This window comes from Colias croceus, chromosome 14 (genome assembly GCF_905220415.1).
Source record: "Colias croceus chromosome 14, ilColCroc2.1".
Lineage (NCBI taxonomy): Eukaryota > Metazoa > Arthropoda > Insecta > Lepidoptera > Pieridae > Colias > Colias croceus.
Window position 1 is genome coordinate 4179707 of NC_059550.1, and position 17851 is coordinate 4197557.

The 17851-nt window shown below is 32.7% G+C and overlaps 1 protein-coding gene across 2 annotated transcripts in view; it reads left to right on the plus strand.

The window, feature by feature from the left end:
- Nucleotides 1-12937, plus strand: part of LOC123697135 (fasciclin-2) — a 103173-nt gene extending 90236 nt beyond the window's left edge. Inside the window, exons 5-15 of one of the 2 annotated variants that reach the window (XM_045643550.1) lie at nt 487-627; nt 943-1077; nt 1342-1649; nt 1890-2011; nt 2250-2400; nt 2768-2960; nt 3374-3648; nt 4298-4445; nt 5254-5446; nt 8581-8776; nt 11316-12937. In XM_045643550.1, the coding sequence (XP_045499506.1) occupies nt 487-627; nt 943-1077; nt 1342-1649; nt 1890-2011; nt 2250-2400; nt 2768-2960; nt 3374-3648; nt 4298-4445; nt 5254-5446; nt 8581-8776; nt 11316-11442 (1989 nt within the window). In that variant the 3' untranslated portion in view covers nt 11443-12937. Of the gene's footprint in view, nt 1-486; nt 628-942; nt 1078-1341; nt 1650-1889; nt 2012-2249; nt 2401-2767; nt 2961-3373; nt 3649-4297; nt 4446-5253; nt 5447-8580; nt 8777-9659; nt 11117-11315 lie in introns of those variants that run through there. The other variant, XM_045643551.1, reaches the window with a different exon arrangement.
- Nucleotides 12938-17851: the final 4914 nt, after the last annotated feature.

The following is a 17851-nucleotide window of genomic DNA, read 5'->3' on the forward strand; positions in this document are numbered from 1 at the left end:
GGTTTAATGTGATAAATTAAAGACCTACTTCTTATTTTCGGTGGACGAAAAATTGTATCAAATTGGCGCGAAAACTGTCGACGTGCACTTCAGCTCAGCATGTAATCGGAACTGAGCGGGGGTCGGCGGGGCGCGGTCGGGAACGATCACTCCACCTTTTTTATATGTGTGTGTGCATTTAGCGCACCATTTTGTATGTAATAGTAAAGTGACTGGTATTATCTCCTGACTGGAGTTGCCCGCTCTTACCCTACACGGAAGCTTAATCCATTAAACGGTTTATATAGATCGAACTAGGAAGCCCTTTTAATCTAATTAAATGACAGGATACCCTAATTCTTTTTCTTAAATACCTTATCATCATTACTTATATCTAAAAAATAAAAATACATATCAACACAGAAAATCCCTTCCCTTTATCACACTTTAAAATAAAATCATGACTTTATTTTCGTCCAAATGTTACATTATCAATTATTTTTTTAGATTCTAACTGGTGACAGATACGTAATTCATGCGAATGGCTTGATGATAAAGAATGTTGAGGAAAGTGATGATGGCACGTACACATGCAGAGCGGTTGTCATACAAACCGGTGAATTGGCTGAAAGGAATATAAAGCTAGAGGTAAGAATGATATTTTATATTTGTGATTTTTTAAAAACTAAAAAATATCACAAAACGGTACTAACTTGTAATTATAGGTATTATTGCAACTGAATAATAATGAAAATTAATAACTACATTAAAATTATGTATTCAACATTCAAACTAAATTATCTTCAAAATTGGATTCACAATTCGAGAATAATTTAATATTTGTCAAAATTTTAATTAAAGCCCTATGAAACGCAAATATCACAATTCAAAACACGGATTTTGTTATAATTTAAAAAAAACAATGTTCTCGAAGGACCAAATATGAAATGAGAATTTTTACAGGTATATACAGCGCCAGAAATGGAGGAAAGGGAAACAAAGGTTACGATCAAGGAAGGCACTTCAGCAGCCATTACCTGTAAAGCAAGGGGCAAACCACCACCAACCTATTCTTGGATTAAGGCTTCTACTCGCGAGGTAAGATATGACTGTTTATTTGAAATGTGTTTTGTAAAATCTATTATTTATGTACTTGGAACACACAGGAATATATTGTTATGCGGATTATAAACTCAAAAAATATTTCACTGTAACTTTTAAGATGTAAATTAGAAAATAGAATAAAAATTAAGTATTATAAAAATTTGAATATCTTGAGATGTGCTGCTTTTACATTGTCTGAACTGACAAAATTAGAACTTAGTGCCATGCGTAGGAGAATAATGAGAACATATTTTGCAGAATTTGGGAACAGCATCACGTTTCAGCGTCAACGAAATTAATGGTCTACTTACATTTGATCGAGTGGAGGCGGGCGACTACGGGAAATATATTTGCAGCGCCGTCAACCAAGCTGGTCATAATGAGACTGAAATTGAAGTGGAAGTTCTAGTGCCGCCTAGAATATTCGAGCTTTATAACATAACGGCTGCTGAGAAGACTGAAGGAAGGTTGGAGTGTAAGGCCACTGGTAGACCAGCGCCAAGGATCAGTTTCAGGAAACTCAGCAATTCGGAACGGTTCTTGAATGGCCCGAACGATGATGGAAGGTAAAGAATATTCTAGAATTTGTTTCATAATTTAATGTCTTTGTAGTGATTTGATGTAATATTTGTTTCGAAGTTGAGGTCGGTTATTTTAATATTTAAGAGAGCCGCTCTCTTTGGGTTTTTTTCTAGATAAAAAACGACAGGCGGTATGTATATTGGTGAAAAAAAAAATACTCAAAAATAATTCCTGTGTTTTTGCGTTTTTAGGAAAATAATTATCTAAATGAGTTCTTGTTTCAGAATTACTATCGAAACGAGCGATCGTCAAACTGGTGATCAAATGCAATCGAGTGCTATTATAACCATTGCTAATTTGAATAGAACCGACGATGGTTTATATGAATGTGTTGCTGAAAACGAAGGTAAAGAATACAAGCTTTTACATACGTTACTATTTTCTGGAAGATATTTATACATTACACAATTTTTCTGCTAGGCGAATTCTAAAATTATTGCATTTTAAGACAGTGTTTATTTTAATAGTTTCCATTTTTACCAATTTTATAGATACCAAAAAAACATCTATTAGCTTTATTTTTAATATACCTTTATGTCATTATTGCAAACCTATTTCATCCTAAAAATTGTTCATTCCTTAAGGTGGAGAAGCAAGAAAGAATGGTCATTTAACAGTACAATTCAAGCCAACTTTTGCGCACATGACGAACGTGCCTATTTGGAGCTGGAACTCCCAACCTGTCAATATCAGTTGTATAGCTGAGAGTATTCCTAATGCAACTATTAAATGGAGGTAAGTTTCTGAGGTTTATATTGTGGTTTCCTGATGTGTATGTAGTGTATGTAAAGAGTTCTATAATTTTCTTTGTATATAAATAGGTTACGTGAATTACTATTTTGATAGATTTCATTATCTACTACATTAGAGTTTACCACTAGAATCTAAATTAACATTTCATTTTATAGTCAATTAAGTTAAACATGGATTATTCCTCGACCCATTGTTAATCACGTGATACCTAAAATTTTAAAATGAAAATAAAGATGATGATTTTCGAAACTAATCGAAAATACACAATATGTTTACAATAATATGTTATTCAGATCACTTATTATCTTTTCTTTATTTACACCGAGTTTTTATATCAATAACGTTTTAGATTCCACGACATTGACTTAGTCGAGTCCCCACAAGTAAGGATCTACGGCTCGGGACCCATCAGTTATGTCACAGTGACGCCAACCGACAGGTCCCTGTACGGGGTCTACAAATGCATTGCCACTAACTCTATGGGAGAAGCGGAACATATCATTCAGTTGCGAGAGGCTTTCCCGCCTGGACCTGTTGTGCAGGTATATTTTGAATAGTAATTAGCTTATTTTTTTATGAGGTCATGATGAGATGTTTGACTCAAGTAGAAAAAAACAACTATATTTGGTTCTTTGGAAACCAACGATTATACGATAAAAGTTATTTATTTCCTCTTATCAGATCGTGTATACCATTTCTTAACCCATTGAGCCCCGAGCGGCCGGATCGATCCACGACACAATAGATTTTCTAATGTGTCTGTGATTCCGGGGCCTGAGTTATTAAATTTTAACGATTTTTCATTATTGATTTGATTTTAATGTGTCAAGTATTTCTGGGCAAGGGTAGCCTGGGACCGTGATATTTGTCCTTCCAGCGATAGTTCAAAAGCTATATATAGGATAACATGTCCAAAATATATTTCATATTTTTCTAATTATCGTACATATTTTAGGCCAAACAAGAAACAATAACAGCCACATCAGTTTCATTCAGCATAGTCGGTCCCGCTGAAGACATGGGCCCACCAATCTTGGCTTACACCACTCAATACAAAGAAAACGGCAACTTCGACTGGAATCTCGCTATGAACAGAACTTGGTCCTTCAATTCTCCGTATATTATTGAGAATTTAAGGCCAATGTTCACGTACGACTTTAGATTCGCAGCCGTCAACCAAGTCGGTGTTGGTAGCTGGGGTTCTTCTATCACCGTTATTATGCCTCGTCGGTAAGTCTGATTAGATTAAATTTCTTAAATACAGGGTATCGTTATTCGTATTAAAATTATTAAGTCGAAATCTTAGTATTCTTGGCAAGTTTTTCTGTAACATTTTCTACAAAAGTATTGTGGGAGGAAGTTTATTTAGAAACTGAAATAATAATGTAGGTAGTAGGTATTAGTTCTTTCTCCTACTAACATTAAGGAAAAAGAAGAATAAAAATATTTTCTCGAAACTAAATGATAACATTGTTAATAAGTTGGATATTTATTGTTAAATCTTGCTTTTTCTCTCGAGACCGTTGTGGGAGGAAGATTATATCAAAGATTAATCAATATAAGTTTATTTCCGTTTCCACAACGTCAAAATATTAAGTCAATATATCGTAACTATATATATATACTGTAGAATAAATTAATTGGCAACCTTTGCTTATTCAATAAATCACATCGTAACTATATTTGTGTATCTTTCAGTAATATTTCCTTTGATATCTTAACGCCTCATTACCTATTACTTTACAGTACATATCTGAAATGCTTAATCATGTGTGTTTTCTATCTAGATCATGTCTTATATTTATAATAAAATATATATGTATCTATTATTTTAAGTATATTTTGGTGATATTTCTGTACAAACAATTTTTTGTCTTAGATCACCACCAGAACAACCTAAATGGAGGGAATCGATTAGTTCTGAGTCACTTATCCACGGAAAATATGCAGATAAATACGAATTGCAATGGAAAGTTCCTGCTCATAATGGTGAACCCATCGATATGTATGAGATTAGCTATTGCCCAGTAAGTTGATGGTTTAATTTTATTTTTAAGTTTTTTATTTTTCAGGTATATTGTTATTTACATTCATGATATGCATACGTATGAGATGTATTAAATAGGAATCTATTAATATCAATTTTGAATTTATATATAATACTAGCTGTCCCGGCAAACGTTGTTCTGCCTTACTCTTATCACTTAGGGGTATGAAAAATAGACGTTAGCCGATTCTCAGACCTACCCAATATGCTTACCAAATTTCAGAGGAATCGGTCAAGCCGTTTCGGAGGAGTATGCAGACTAACACTGTGACACGATAATTTTATATATAAGATTAACACAAACATAATTTGAATTTCATTTCCTATTAAAATACTACCATCGTTTCTAATGGATGTCCATTAAAATCTCCGCAAAGCAAAAAGTTTTAAAGTTTTTATACTTCGAACATAGTTGTGATCTCTTTTGTCCTGCTTTCTCTCTGAAGTTGTTTTCAGATTGATGATGAAGATTATTTTTGACAAGCTTATTTCCTTAAATTAGTTTACAAATACTTTATCATAAAAAATACTTCAGAGTGCGGTTTTACATTAAAATAAGCTTATGATATTTCAAGGTATTATAGATCAATAATCAAAGTTCTACATATATATCGTTAAACCGACAAACATACAGACAGACACATTTGTAATAAGGCTATATGTATTACAAAATGTGTCTGTATGTTTATCGGTCTCTTGAATGATGTCCCCTAGTTAACCTAGAGGACCATTACTAAAAGTGTCAATAAAATTTAATACATTTTGTTAAACAAACGCAACACTTTCAGGTGCTAAAAGTGAGCGGAGAATGGCGAGTATCGGGCGAATCCGACTGTGTCACTGAAGAGCTAAAGTCTTACGAAGCGATTAACTATGAAGTGCGTGGTCTCCGCCCGGACACGCGCTACCGCATGCACGTGCGCGCGCACAATATCCTCGGCTATTCCCTCCCAGCACAGCTCTACGTGCAAACCGCCCTCGGTGAGTACCAAGATAACGAAATACCGCATCGAGCCGGGTTCTACGATGTCTATACCGCACCCGAACCGAACTCCACTGCGACGACCATCACGTGCCCTGTTCTAGCCCTATTACTCACCTTTGTTATCGTTTTGTGATCATTCTCGCTTGAATCTTTACGCCGTTAGTACACCGACCTTACACCGACGCATTCGCGTGCGGCAGCGAATCTCTACGAAACTACTGCATAGCGAAATATCTGCGGAACGTTAGTAAACAGCAATGTTTTCGCAACTTTTTCGCAATGCGTCTGTGTAATGGCCATTTCGCAGTTCCTTGCGAAACAATACTGACAAGGACGCAACTATTTCATCTATCTATGTGCTAGAGTGAGACATATCATATGCGAAAACCTGCCATACTACTGACAGATTTTTCGTTGTTTCGCTGCCGCACGCGAATGCGTCGGTGTACTAACGGCGGTAGATAGACGACACTGGCTATGTTTCTTTATGAGTACAATATTGTATTAAGTTCTTTTTGTTGTTTTCGACTTGTGTTTTGTTTATACCTCCGATTCTTTTTATGTTATGTACTATTTAACTGACAGATTCTTGCCGTAGATTAACGACTGGAAATTGTAATCACATTGTATCGGTAGAATTGTGACGTGAAAACTGTTGTTTTGTTTTTTTTGTAAGTTAAAACGATTTCTGTTATTGTTTTCGCTATAATCCAGAAACGCTTAAGTTGATTTAAACTGTATGTTATTTTGTGCATGGGTTTTATCTAACGCGTTTCATTTCAACATTGTCATCTCATCGGCGTCAGATTTACTTTCATTGAAGCGATTATTTTATTTTCGTGTAGTTTTTGTAATGGTAAGTTTCATTTATATATTTTACGGTTAATAATTATTTTCATTTTCTATGTAGATATTCTATGAATCATTAGCTTCGCGCTGTGCTAAATGTATTTATAATAATTAATATTTTTTAGGTAACCCCAATGGAAGTCCAGGCAATTTCCAAGGGGCTCACAAAGTAATGGACACTCTTTTTGCAATATTAGTACTAAATCTCAATTTCGGGATTTAAAAAAATAGAAAAAAATATAAAATTTGATTAAGTCCAAAGACGACTGTTGTTTAGATTATTGTGATAAATCAATTTACTAACTGTATAATAGCTATAGATATCATTAAATGTTTTGAACGAAATGTCATTGAAAATGATACGTTATTATAATAATATGTTTTATTAAAAATGTATGCTGTAAATTTCTACTTTGAAAATGTAATTTTTTTGGTAACACATCTATTAAATTTTCATGATGAATTCTAAATTTGGGTAGGACGTAAGTAGTTAGTTAATTAGGGAATAAAATATGAGAAACACTGCCGAAACGTATCAGTATTTTCGTTTGATAAAAAACCTACTTAGAACATAACAGTAGGCTAAGTCGTTGTGTACGAATTTTTGATGACTATTGTATTCCTTTTAATAAGACTTAGATAAAATAATATAGAAATAAAATACAAAATCGTCCATCTGAAATTATTGTATGTGGAAACAATGATGTTACGGTGTAATCTATCGACGTATAGATAAGTTATTAGATAGGTTGGAATGCTTTGCAGAACTCGATGAATTATGACGCAATAAAGACAGGAAATGACCAATGTGAAGAGAATAAATGTTTCGAAAATCAACTAATATTATTGCTAATTTCCTTAAAATAAAAAATAATGAAGTTGTGTCTTATCAAATTCCAGCATTGGTTAATCTTCAAACAGTATCGTACTGCTTCATTATTTTTTATTTCTATATCCCCTTTTGATACAAATGTTAAAACGATAAACGTTATTGAACATATCAAATAACAGCAAAAAGCTGTCAAGATGCTCCAGATAAAAATAACCCCTTTGAATGTTGACCGTTTGAAAAGAGTGTTTGTGGCCCTGACTGATATATGGGTAAATATAATATTTTATATCCTTATGTAATAGTTAATATTTGCTATCAAATTTCTTTTGGAATGTACTAATTACATACATATTATATATTGCATGACCCTCTACATGCTAATTCACTTTCCTAAGTCTATGAGTACAACCGTCACCAGCATGGTTTGAATAAGTACCTTCCTAATCAGCATTTAAGGTATATTTTACATCTTCAACATATTTTCAATTATAGTCATAGTTACTTATTTGGTTAGATTATAATGTTTAGATATTAGTCGACTAGATTGTGTTACTTTAGAATTTATTTTAGTAGGTACATCTTGTTAGTACTGACCATTATTTATTTATGTCGTTTTAGCATGAGTGGTGTCAGGATTTAAGTAAAATAGATTCAGGTGTCAAAATTTAAACCTTTTAGGTACTTTCGGCCCTTAGAAATTATTGTATAACCTATACGTTATTTAAAACATTTGTTGTTTGATTTGTATCAAATTTAAAGATTTCTTCAAACAACGAATGTTATCCTTAGTACCTTTAAGTATTTATGTAGAATTATTTAAGAAACGTATGTTAAATGTGGTGATGGTAATATTATTAAAACAATATTTATGTTTATTTTATTCGAATAGCTGACTATCTGCTTATTTATAGTATCGACAAACTTTGTCATGGGGTTTGAACATTTATTTTGCGTTAATTCAATTTTGGAATGTTTGCATCTTGACAACTTTTCTTTTCACTGTTTTTAGGACTATTTTATGCATCATAATCTTCCGCTGTTATCATGTGCCATTTCATGTTTATTCAAACCCCATTTCATTCTAACGGAGAGCTTTCTCTATCAAAATTTGTCATTCTCAAAGTATTTGTCTGATCTCTTAAAAATAATTCGGTGATTGGGTGCACGTTGTCTTTGAAAGCACTCTCTGTTCAATTTGCTGGATTGTAATAAATGTTTTCGTATTTTCTTATTAATGTTCTTCTAATGCATTTGTTACAATCATTTTCATATCACTTAACATTGTCAGCCGCTTTGATGTGATGCATAAAACTAACCATCCGAAGAGCAGTAAAGTCTCGGTGATTAAACATATTTATTTGTTTTGAATCGTAATCGATTGATGTAGACTTTACTGTCTCTGTAATTCTATGTATGCTGTATTTGATCTAATAGTTTTTATTTTCTTAGGTGTGGAAAGGTCTGGATTTGCTCCACCTCAACTGCTGTCCAGTGGATCAATTATAGGGATTGCATTGGCCGGCGTTCTTCTGTGCTTGCTCATTGTGGACCTCCTTCTATTCTGCTTTAGACGTCAAGGTGTCATTGCTACCATTTGTGGCAAGCGAGTTAAGACTCATAAGGATGACGAGGCCAAATTGGGAAGGTAATTTCTTTCATATTTTCTTTTACGCCATCATCGCAATTGCGATTCCTTATAAGTTTATTTCTTTTTGTTCCCTACGCATATGTTTTATTTGAATTCAATATATGTCAATTTTTATTTACCCGCGATTTGCATAAGAAGCGCTATCAAAGGCACCTATTTATTTATTTACCACATTGGAAACGTTACTCAAAGTTAAGTGCATTGACACATCATGCTGTCTCAACCACTTTGGATAACATAGAAGCTCAATTATGCTATTTTAAATTCAATATTTATTTTCTTATTTCGTTATTATAATATGTTCATCGTCGTAATTCGTAACATACTTCATTATTATCATTTACACTTTTTCTTCTGTGTTTTTACCGCATTTGATAAAAATATTAATTACTGATTCATTGACAACTATGTATATGTATAAACTTTAACAAAATGTTGTGACTAAAATTTTGTTCCTATAGTTTCTAGTTATTATGCATTATCAGTTCCTTTCTCCTTTTGTATTAGTGTTCACTTCATTAACGTAATATTAATAAAAGAAATTCAAAATTATAAGTTTGACCTTTCTTTCCTTTAATCGTATATTACAATAATAAGCGATACACACAATTCAATTGATAAAACATTTTTACATTCCATGTGACCAAACCTCCTACTTCTATCACCTTCTACCTTCTTCTTTTATCGTCCTTACCATTCCATAAATATTCCAATAACACGAGTTCAACAAAATCGATTCACTGATTTTTACGTAATACCATGTGACTAAACCCTGTTTAACATAATTCCATGTGACCAAACCGTCAAACCTCTGACCAAGTCCTGTCTATTCCCCAATACCCACAAACGTTAGTCGATGAGAGATGTTTCTGCCCGCTAGTCTGTACGGTTGGCGCTTCCCGCTCCCTTATTGCAGCACGAAGCCGCGCGCACCGTCGCCCGCGCCGCTGCCGCCGCCCGTCAAGCTCGTGCCGACGCCGACGTAAGACCGCATGCTTGTGTGCGATGCTAGACCTTTTGGCGGTGATTCTGGGCATACTTAACGTCTCTCCTTACATATTACTTACGGTGGCCTGGAAGAGATCGCTACCTAGCGATAAGGCCACCGTTTGTACACATTATTTTCCTCTTATCTGTACTGTATGTGTCTCTATTTCTTTTGTGTGTGCAATAAATAATAAATAAATAAATATTTACTGTTTTAACCTGTTATTGATTGAATACATACAAAGAAACAACATTCTGGGCGATTAAGCTGATATCGAATTGTCTTTATTGTACATAAATAGGAAGAGAGTTTGTTACATGGTTGAGATCTATAGCTACAAAGGGTGGTTTTATATATTCTGTTAATCTAGTTTGGTTGGTGCTTATGGTGATAGTGTGTAGTGTAATATAATGTCTTATAATACTTATTGTGCAAAGTAATGTAAAGAATCTTTAGTTATTAAAACAGGTACAGCAACAGATAACTTTGGAAATCTTTCTGAAAGATAGAAAAATACTATAATATTGAAACAACTGGATTGTGTTACAGGATATAATTTGTATACCAACATTTTTTTGGTATTAGGTGCTAAAATTTATGTCTTATTTTCTTTTCATGTTATTAAAAAAGAGAATTAGTTATTGCCCTAGAATCACCGCCTGTAATTTCGAGGGTCTGTCACTTTGTATATAGACAACGCGTCCGCTTAGCATTTGCCTTACCGAGTAGTAATTAGTCGTGGAAAGCTTTAATTGGATTAATGAGTTCGTTTGATGATTATTTCATTAGTGTATATATTTGAAGAAGGTTGTTCGGGTAGATATTTACGATACTATCATGCACAAAAAACAAAAATGCTTGGAACATCTCTTACGACAGTATTTTTTATTTATTCCACTGTTCAACCCGATGTCATTCATATTATTCCCTTTGTTCATTCATTTAACATCTAACGATTTTTGTTTGTGTTTAAGTACATATTAAGATTCCAGTTAATTTAACATGAAATATATTGAATAATAAGTCTAAAATTGTATTTTCCACGCTGCTATATTCGGGTCACTTGTAGCTATATCCCGACAACGCCAGTGTAAGATATCAGCCAATATGTATATAACTTGCACTGCCATTTTTATTTTATTTAGCCATAGTTCATAGTTGTGCATAATTTAGTTATGCTTCGTTCTGTGTAAATTATTATTTTCAGCTAATGTATCTGTAACGAGTTTGGTATTTAATATTTGAATAGACTCACTTGGAGTTTAATTATTATAGATGTTTTTAACAGATTATTTTTATGCATTTGTTTTTGAATTACTAATACCTTTTGAATATGACTTTACAATTAATGTACCTATGCTTTCAAATAAATCCGTTAAAAGCATTTTAAAACGATGATAATTTTGTTTCCTTTTGTAGTCTATATTAGTGTAAATATGTGCTTATAACTAGTTTAGAAGTTATTTAGAAGATGGTGAATGAGCTACGCAATTTGTAAATAGGCTTCTTATTTGGGAAATAAAAGAATAATAAACTTGTTTTTCTCAGGGATGAAAAGGAACCATTGAAGGACGTGGATGATGCTATCAAGAGGAATTCATCAGTTGAATTTGACGGTCGTCGGGTTTACGCTACTAGCGGCGGGCCCATTATAGGAAAGAATTCCGCCGTATAAGAGAAATGTATCGAATGAAATGGTTTGAATTCGTCAATATTGGTTTGGATGTGGATTTCGATGTATAGGCCGCCCTACATTCCACAAGAATGTTATTTCTCGAACCCAAATTTCGCGCGCTTTTCCGACTAAATTCCCGCCTTTTTTCACGACTGATGTGAATGAACTTAAAAGTAATGTTACAGTTAAATGACCTATTTGCGAATGTAGTGTGGCCAAGAATAATATTTGTTAATGGATGCTTGTGTATTTGTGAGCGCGACCAGTATTTTTAACTGCCAAAAGACGAATTATAATTATTGTAAGTGCGTAATTATTGATAGGTGTTGTACGTTTTTTAATATAAAAGAGAACATTTTGTTTACAACTCTTGCACATTTTGAAAATCAATAGATGTTTTATCGCGTGAATTTATTCATATTTAAATCCATTTGAAAGTAAGAGTAATACGATTTTTAAAGCAACAGCTGCTTTCTAAGGTACAAATGTGCCTTTCAGGTTACATACTCGTCTAGTGAGGGTAACTGCTGCATAAGATTTATATGTAAATAATATAACATAAGTTTAGGTTAGACTAGGTATTAAAATAACTGAAAACTTTAACCTATTTCTCATTTTTTTATATTTATACACATTTTTAATCCGTTGATTTTTATATTTCGTATATAATATTAATTTAATCGAACAATAACGTATATAACTACAGTCATCATTTAATATAAGTAGCTTTGCTTTTTACTCTTTACGTACCTAAGTTAAAATTAAACATCATGTAGGATAGAACCCGCATTTAATGTTATCATAAGATGTAAATATAGTCAATAAATTATGTAAATACCTCTGTACGATTATGTTTCTTATAATTTTGTTACAATTTTAAGTTTGTCGAAACCTCGATTCTCTTTAGACTTAAGTACTTAGGAGGCTCGTTCATTCTCATTAGATTTTAAATCTACTTACAAATATACTTAATTTATGTTTCTAGATTTATGTGGATTAATAATTAGTTAAATGAACAAGACATTTTATATTAAAGTAATTCTTTATCTCTTATATTTACTGAGCACCTGTTCTATACATTAAGACTTATTTAGACAGGCTCTCTAAAATCAGATAACTTCAAGATTTAATAATAAGAGTGAAAGAATCACATAGCATTTTCTATAACAAAATAATATATCGTAGTTATATTAAACACACCACTTTTATACTACACAGAACTTTTCAAACATACACATTATTATATTATTCATACCTTTAAGTACCAACGTATTTATAGTTCTTTAATATATTATGATTTATAAAGCAGGCGCAGTTGCAATGTATCGTATCAGTATCTATCGTAAAATTAGATATAAAAATGGAAGCTTATATATATTTATATTTCAATGTCATTGCTTCAAATGTAACTCGCATGAGTCTCGTGGATGCAAGCTTTATGAGACGTTATAAGTGAACAACTACGCATTTTTATAAAATAAATGTATTAAAAATATTTTTTGTTTCATTTATATCCTATCCTCGTTTACTGTATTGCCAGATTGACCATAGACAATTTATTCCATTATTTTCTTTATCACCAACATCAAATTCCTTTTTCAAATTTGATACAGATTAAAAATAAACAACAGAATGATAGGTTGCTACGCAGTTTTTTGTCGATAAAAGTACAACATTGTTTTTTTTTCGTTTTTAAATTCAGGGGTGTAGCAAGACTTAATGTATCCTCGTTAGTGGGACAAAGAGGAAGTATAATAGGCACGCTTTTTAATCGCAGCTCATATTACATTGTAATCTTTACTGAGGGTTGCGCGTGAGCAGACGGGACCCGTATTTGTAACAATATCGATGTTGGCCAACAACACTTACCGACTTATTATAAATAGGGATGTGAATATGGAATGTCGATGAAAATTATCCTGATATTACGTTAAGTTATCTATCTTAGAGCTGTCTATTTATATATTACACATTAAAGGAAAGACACTGAAAGTAGATTAGATCTAATGGATTAGAATTGATAGTATAAATAAATGTGGCTAGAGTGTATTAATATTTCGAACAAATTGTAAGAGTCAAGAGTGATATCCAACTAAAATGTTCTTCTGTTCAAATATATCTGAATATAAAAAGTAACTGACTAATAACGTTAATGAAGTTTATCGAAACATCGATAGTTACAGCACAACACTGTATGCGTCACGCTTCACACTGGGTACAGTCAATCGCCGTGGTTTACCTAATACATTTTGAGGTATGGACACAATGACACACCCCGCTGAAGATAATTTATGTATTGTGCTTAACTATGGGGGAACTACGGGCCCGTCTACCTAGTAAGATAAATGGATGCACTTTTATAAATGCAATAAAGTTAAAACGCAATCTTGATGTACGGATCTGTGTGATTTGTTGATTGGTTTTGAATGGGTTATAGTGGAACGATTATTTACACTTTCCTAGTGGATTCCAAGTGTCTTAAGAAGTAGTAATATTTTTTATCGATGACAAATTACAACATAATCTTGTTAACAACACTACTTAAAGTTAATTCAAAAGTTTTGGCTGTAACTTAGCGCAAATTTTACAGCTTACAAACAGAATAATGATAACATGAAAATACATCATAATATTTCATATTACTGACTGGTTCTGAGGTAAACAACTCAAACTATAAATAGCAACCCGGTCCGACACGCGCAGGAGCTTACTATCTCCCTTTAAATAATTACCCAGTAGCAGATGATACGGATTACAGTTCCTTTATAAAAGCGAACTGCTCTTATTAAAGAAGAGACCGTTAAGCCGTTATTAGATACAAATTTTGTATCAAATGTTTTTGAGCCGTATCTAGAACATATTTAATCTATGGTCACACACGTGTTTTAAATGTATAATTAGGTATACTATAATATCATTATTTTTGTCCTATTAATATGTGTAATTTATTGATGTTCTCTATTGTTAAATGTCATGGCATCAGCTATTAAGGATCGAATTGAGTTCATAGGTTCGTATTAAATAGGACATGAATATTTAAGTGTTTCATATATTATATCATTATCAGTTAAAGAAAATGTAAAAAGTCAAAGGTAAAGTACTATCTACTTGCAAAACTAAACATTTATTTTAATCATATGTTTATTCGAAAATTAGGATCAAAATTGCGTAGGCAGTAGTTATGTTTAATACAACATTATCTCATCAGAAAGTCGGCCTTTGGCTAACCTTTTGGCTCCACTTGGGATCTGTTTAGAATCCTTCTAATTGTTACGTTAACGAGATCGGTCTAACGTTACTTTTGATCAAGAAATTCATAACTAGGTATTCCTTATTTGAGGTTTGAGTAGTCTCTCGAGGTTTGTGTATAAAAATAGGACAATAATTAAGATACGTAGATACTTCAATTTTATAGGGCAGTAGGTATAAACTTGTATTTTAGGTAATATTATGCAGTATTATTGTTATAAAAACTGGTTAATATTAATACCTTATTACATGAGAGCAGACAATTCTAGCATCAATGCCTAAGCTTCTAAGTATGTATACGATGTGTCAATTCTAGCATCAAGATTCAAAACCATTTAACAAGGCAAACATGTTCCCATCATTTACATGCAAATTGATTGAAATTAATTCGGCACCGACAATCCGACGCCTAGTCGACTCAGGCACAATTACTTGCTGTTGCTACTAAGCTTCGTGTTACAGTTAAGGAACGATCACATAGAATATAGACGTAATAAGTACTAGATTCTCAGTTTACTAATTTTGGAATATTTTTATTTCTTGTTTGGTCTATTCCTATATTTTTTGTACCACCTCGAGCAATGGTTAAACATTATTTCAAAATTGTAAAACTGAAACTGAACTAGGTACAACCAACTAATAGTTTAAGCTTTTTTTTGAAAGTCTTATCTATAACTGGCACAAATTTTCGGCTTAACACCTAAAAATATGCCCACTTTAAGTCAATAGGTAGGTATTTAATCTAGTTAATGAACGCACTAAATATTGACTTTAATAATGCATAAACAGACACACTAAGTTTGAATTTAATTGAAATACTATGTTTTATCCATTAGATCTTTTTAAAAACATATCCCTTATCTATCAGCTGCACAAAATTGTAACGCAATCTTTGAACCTAACCCAACTCCGGTGTGAACACACCGCTACGTGATCTATCAACTCACTAGTTATTGACTAAAAGCCAAGTGTTATCCATCAAAGTGTCAAGCTCCCTATCTGAGGGTGCTACAATAGCTTTAGATGCAAAATATAATAAATATTGTGTCCGAGTTATCGGAATGAAAAATTGCTGAGAATATCGTAATTTCACACTATTTCCCCAACTTCCGTGTTACACTTACGCACAAAGTTTGTAACCGCAAAATCTGTATAAGTATCTGGAATAATAGGTACATTGCTGACATTTATTGTATACAAATCAGTAGTGTTAGGGTTAAATTGAAAGACTAGGACTAAATCGTAACAGAACTTTTATATACTATTACAAGTATGTGTTCACAATATTATAAAATGAGCGTTTCTGTGAAAAATGTCACAATGCTCTAATTCTGTTTGTGTTTACCTACAGCAGCATTTTAATAATTTAGTTTTTAAAATCAAGTTCTACAATTATATAATATCGTTGATTCTACTAATCAAGAATACCTCATCCTTCAATGTAATACAAGAGAATAAATCATTAATTGAAAACAATCGATAAAAGCTTTACGCGTTACTTACATTCCACTCATGTGATAAGACCTCAGAAAGGAATTTCGCTTGTCAATAATTCATTGCGAATGACGAATCGATGGTCGGTAATAAAACGCAGGTTCCCGAGGGAAATCTTAGCGGTGTAATGAAGCCAATGAATTTAATATTGACGAAAAGGAATTCTGTATGAAATTGTTTATTCACGCTAACCAATAATGACAAAGGTTACAAATGATATACAGACGAAAACGTATCAATTAGTTTGTTTAGTTTAAATAATTAGGTATCTTAAATGTACCACAATTAATGTGTTTAGAAAATACTATACCTACTCTACAAAAAGTGTGTCGTACGTCGTACGCCTTCCCTAAGACCCTAAACTTGGTTAATAACTATATTAAACAACCCCTGCGTCCCATGAAACGACCCATATAGCATTGTCTTCATAACACCTTTACAAACAAAGCAATGATGAATGCATTAGTGTGGCCACCGTTGTATTTACTTAGCTATACGTACAGGGTTCAGGATTATGCCGTTATACTAATTGACATAGGTATTTAGCAAAAACTGTCCCCTTGTTTCGTGTTGATGCATTTTGATTGAGGGTTTTGCTAATCCGCCTTAAGCTGGGTGGAATTAAAATTAAGCTCGCACAAATCTTAATTTAAGACAATTTCGGTCGCATTCTGCAGAGTCTGATTTGTAATTTAATTTTGGAATCTTTTGTATCTCTTAGAAATCTCTTGTATCTCTTAAATCTTATCCTGGTTCCTTTTGAATGCAAAAGTTGAGATATTTTTAATTCAAATAAAAAATAGGTATTGATTTCCAGAAAAATAAAACAAAATTAGTTAGGTAAGTCTAGTAATATGTTTTATTACAATTTCTTTTCATTTGTACAATGTTTAGAGGTATTTTCATTCTACATAATAGGTAGATAATGAAATATAATATATAACATGGTAAGTCGAACTATAAATGGGTTATCTGAATTTCAAAATAATAATAAATCATTATTGGTACTGGTACTGGTACTGGTGTATACTCTTGCTTACAATGTATTCGTATCTAAACAAGACCACAATTGTTTGATTTTAAGACTAAGGTATTCGATATTTAGGACAGAACGTAGGCTTTGAATATCGTATTTACCGCAAAGTTCAGTCAGGAACAATGGACAGAAAACGTTAAGGTTGCTAACCTTTTAGCTAATACCATTAGTAAGGATCTTCTTTGTATTGAATAAGTAAAGTAATGGAATTGTACAGTTTTTATGCTAAAGTCTTACGTGTCTTTGCGATACAAATCTATACCAGTATTATAAAGCTGAAGAGTTTTTTTTTTGTTTGTTTGAACGCGCTAATCTTAGAAAGAATTTTTCAAATCTTTGAATAATTCTTTCGGTGTTAGATAGCCCATTTATCGAGGAAGGTTATCATCACGCTACGGCCGACAGGAGTGGAGCCACGGGGGTGAAACCGCGCGGAGCAGCTAGTAAGTAATAGAATTTATTGCGATATAGCAAACCTACTAAGAGCAGTGGTGGCTCAGTGGTGAGACCTCGGACTTCGAATCGATAAGTCCGGGGTTCGAGACCAGGTGAGCGCGCAGGAAATAAATTGATTTTTCAATTTATCTGCGCATGTTGTAACATCACCACTGCTCGAACGGTGAAGGAAAA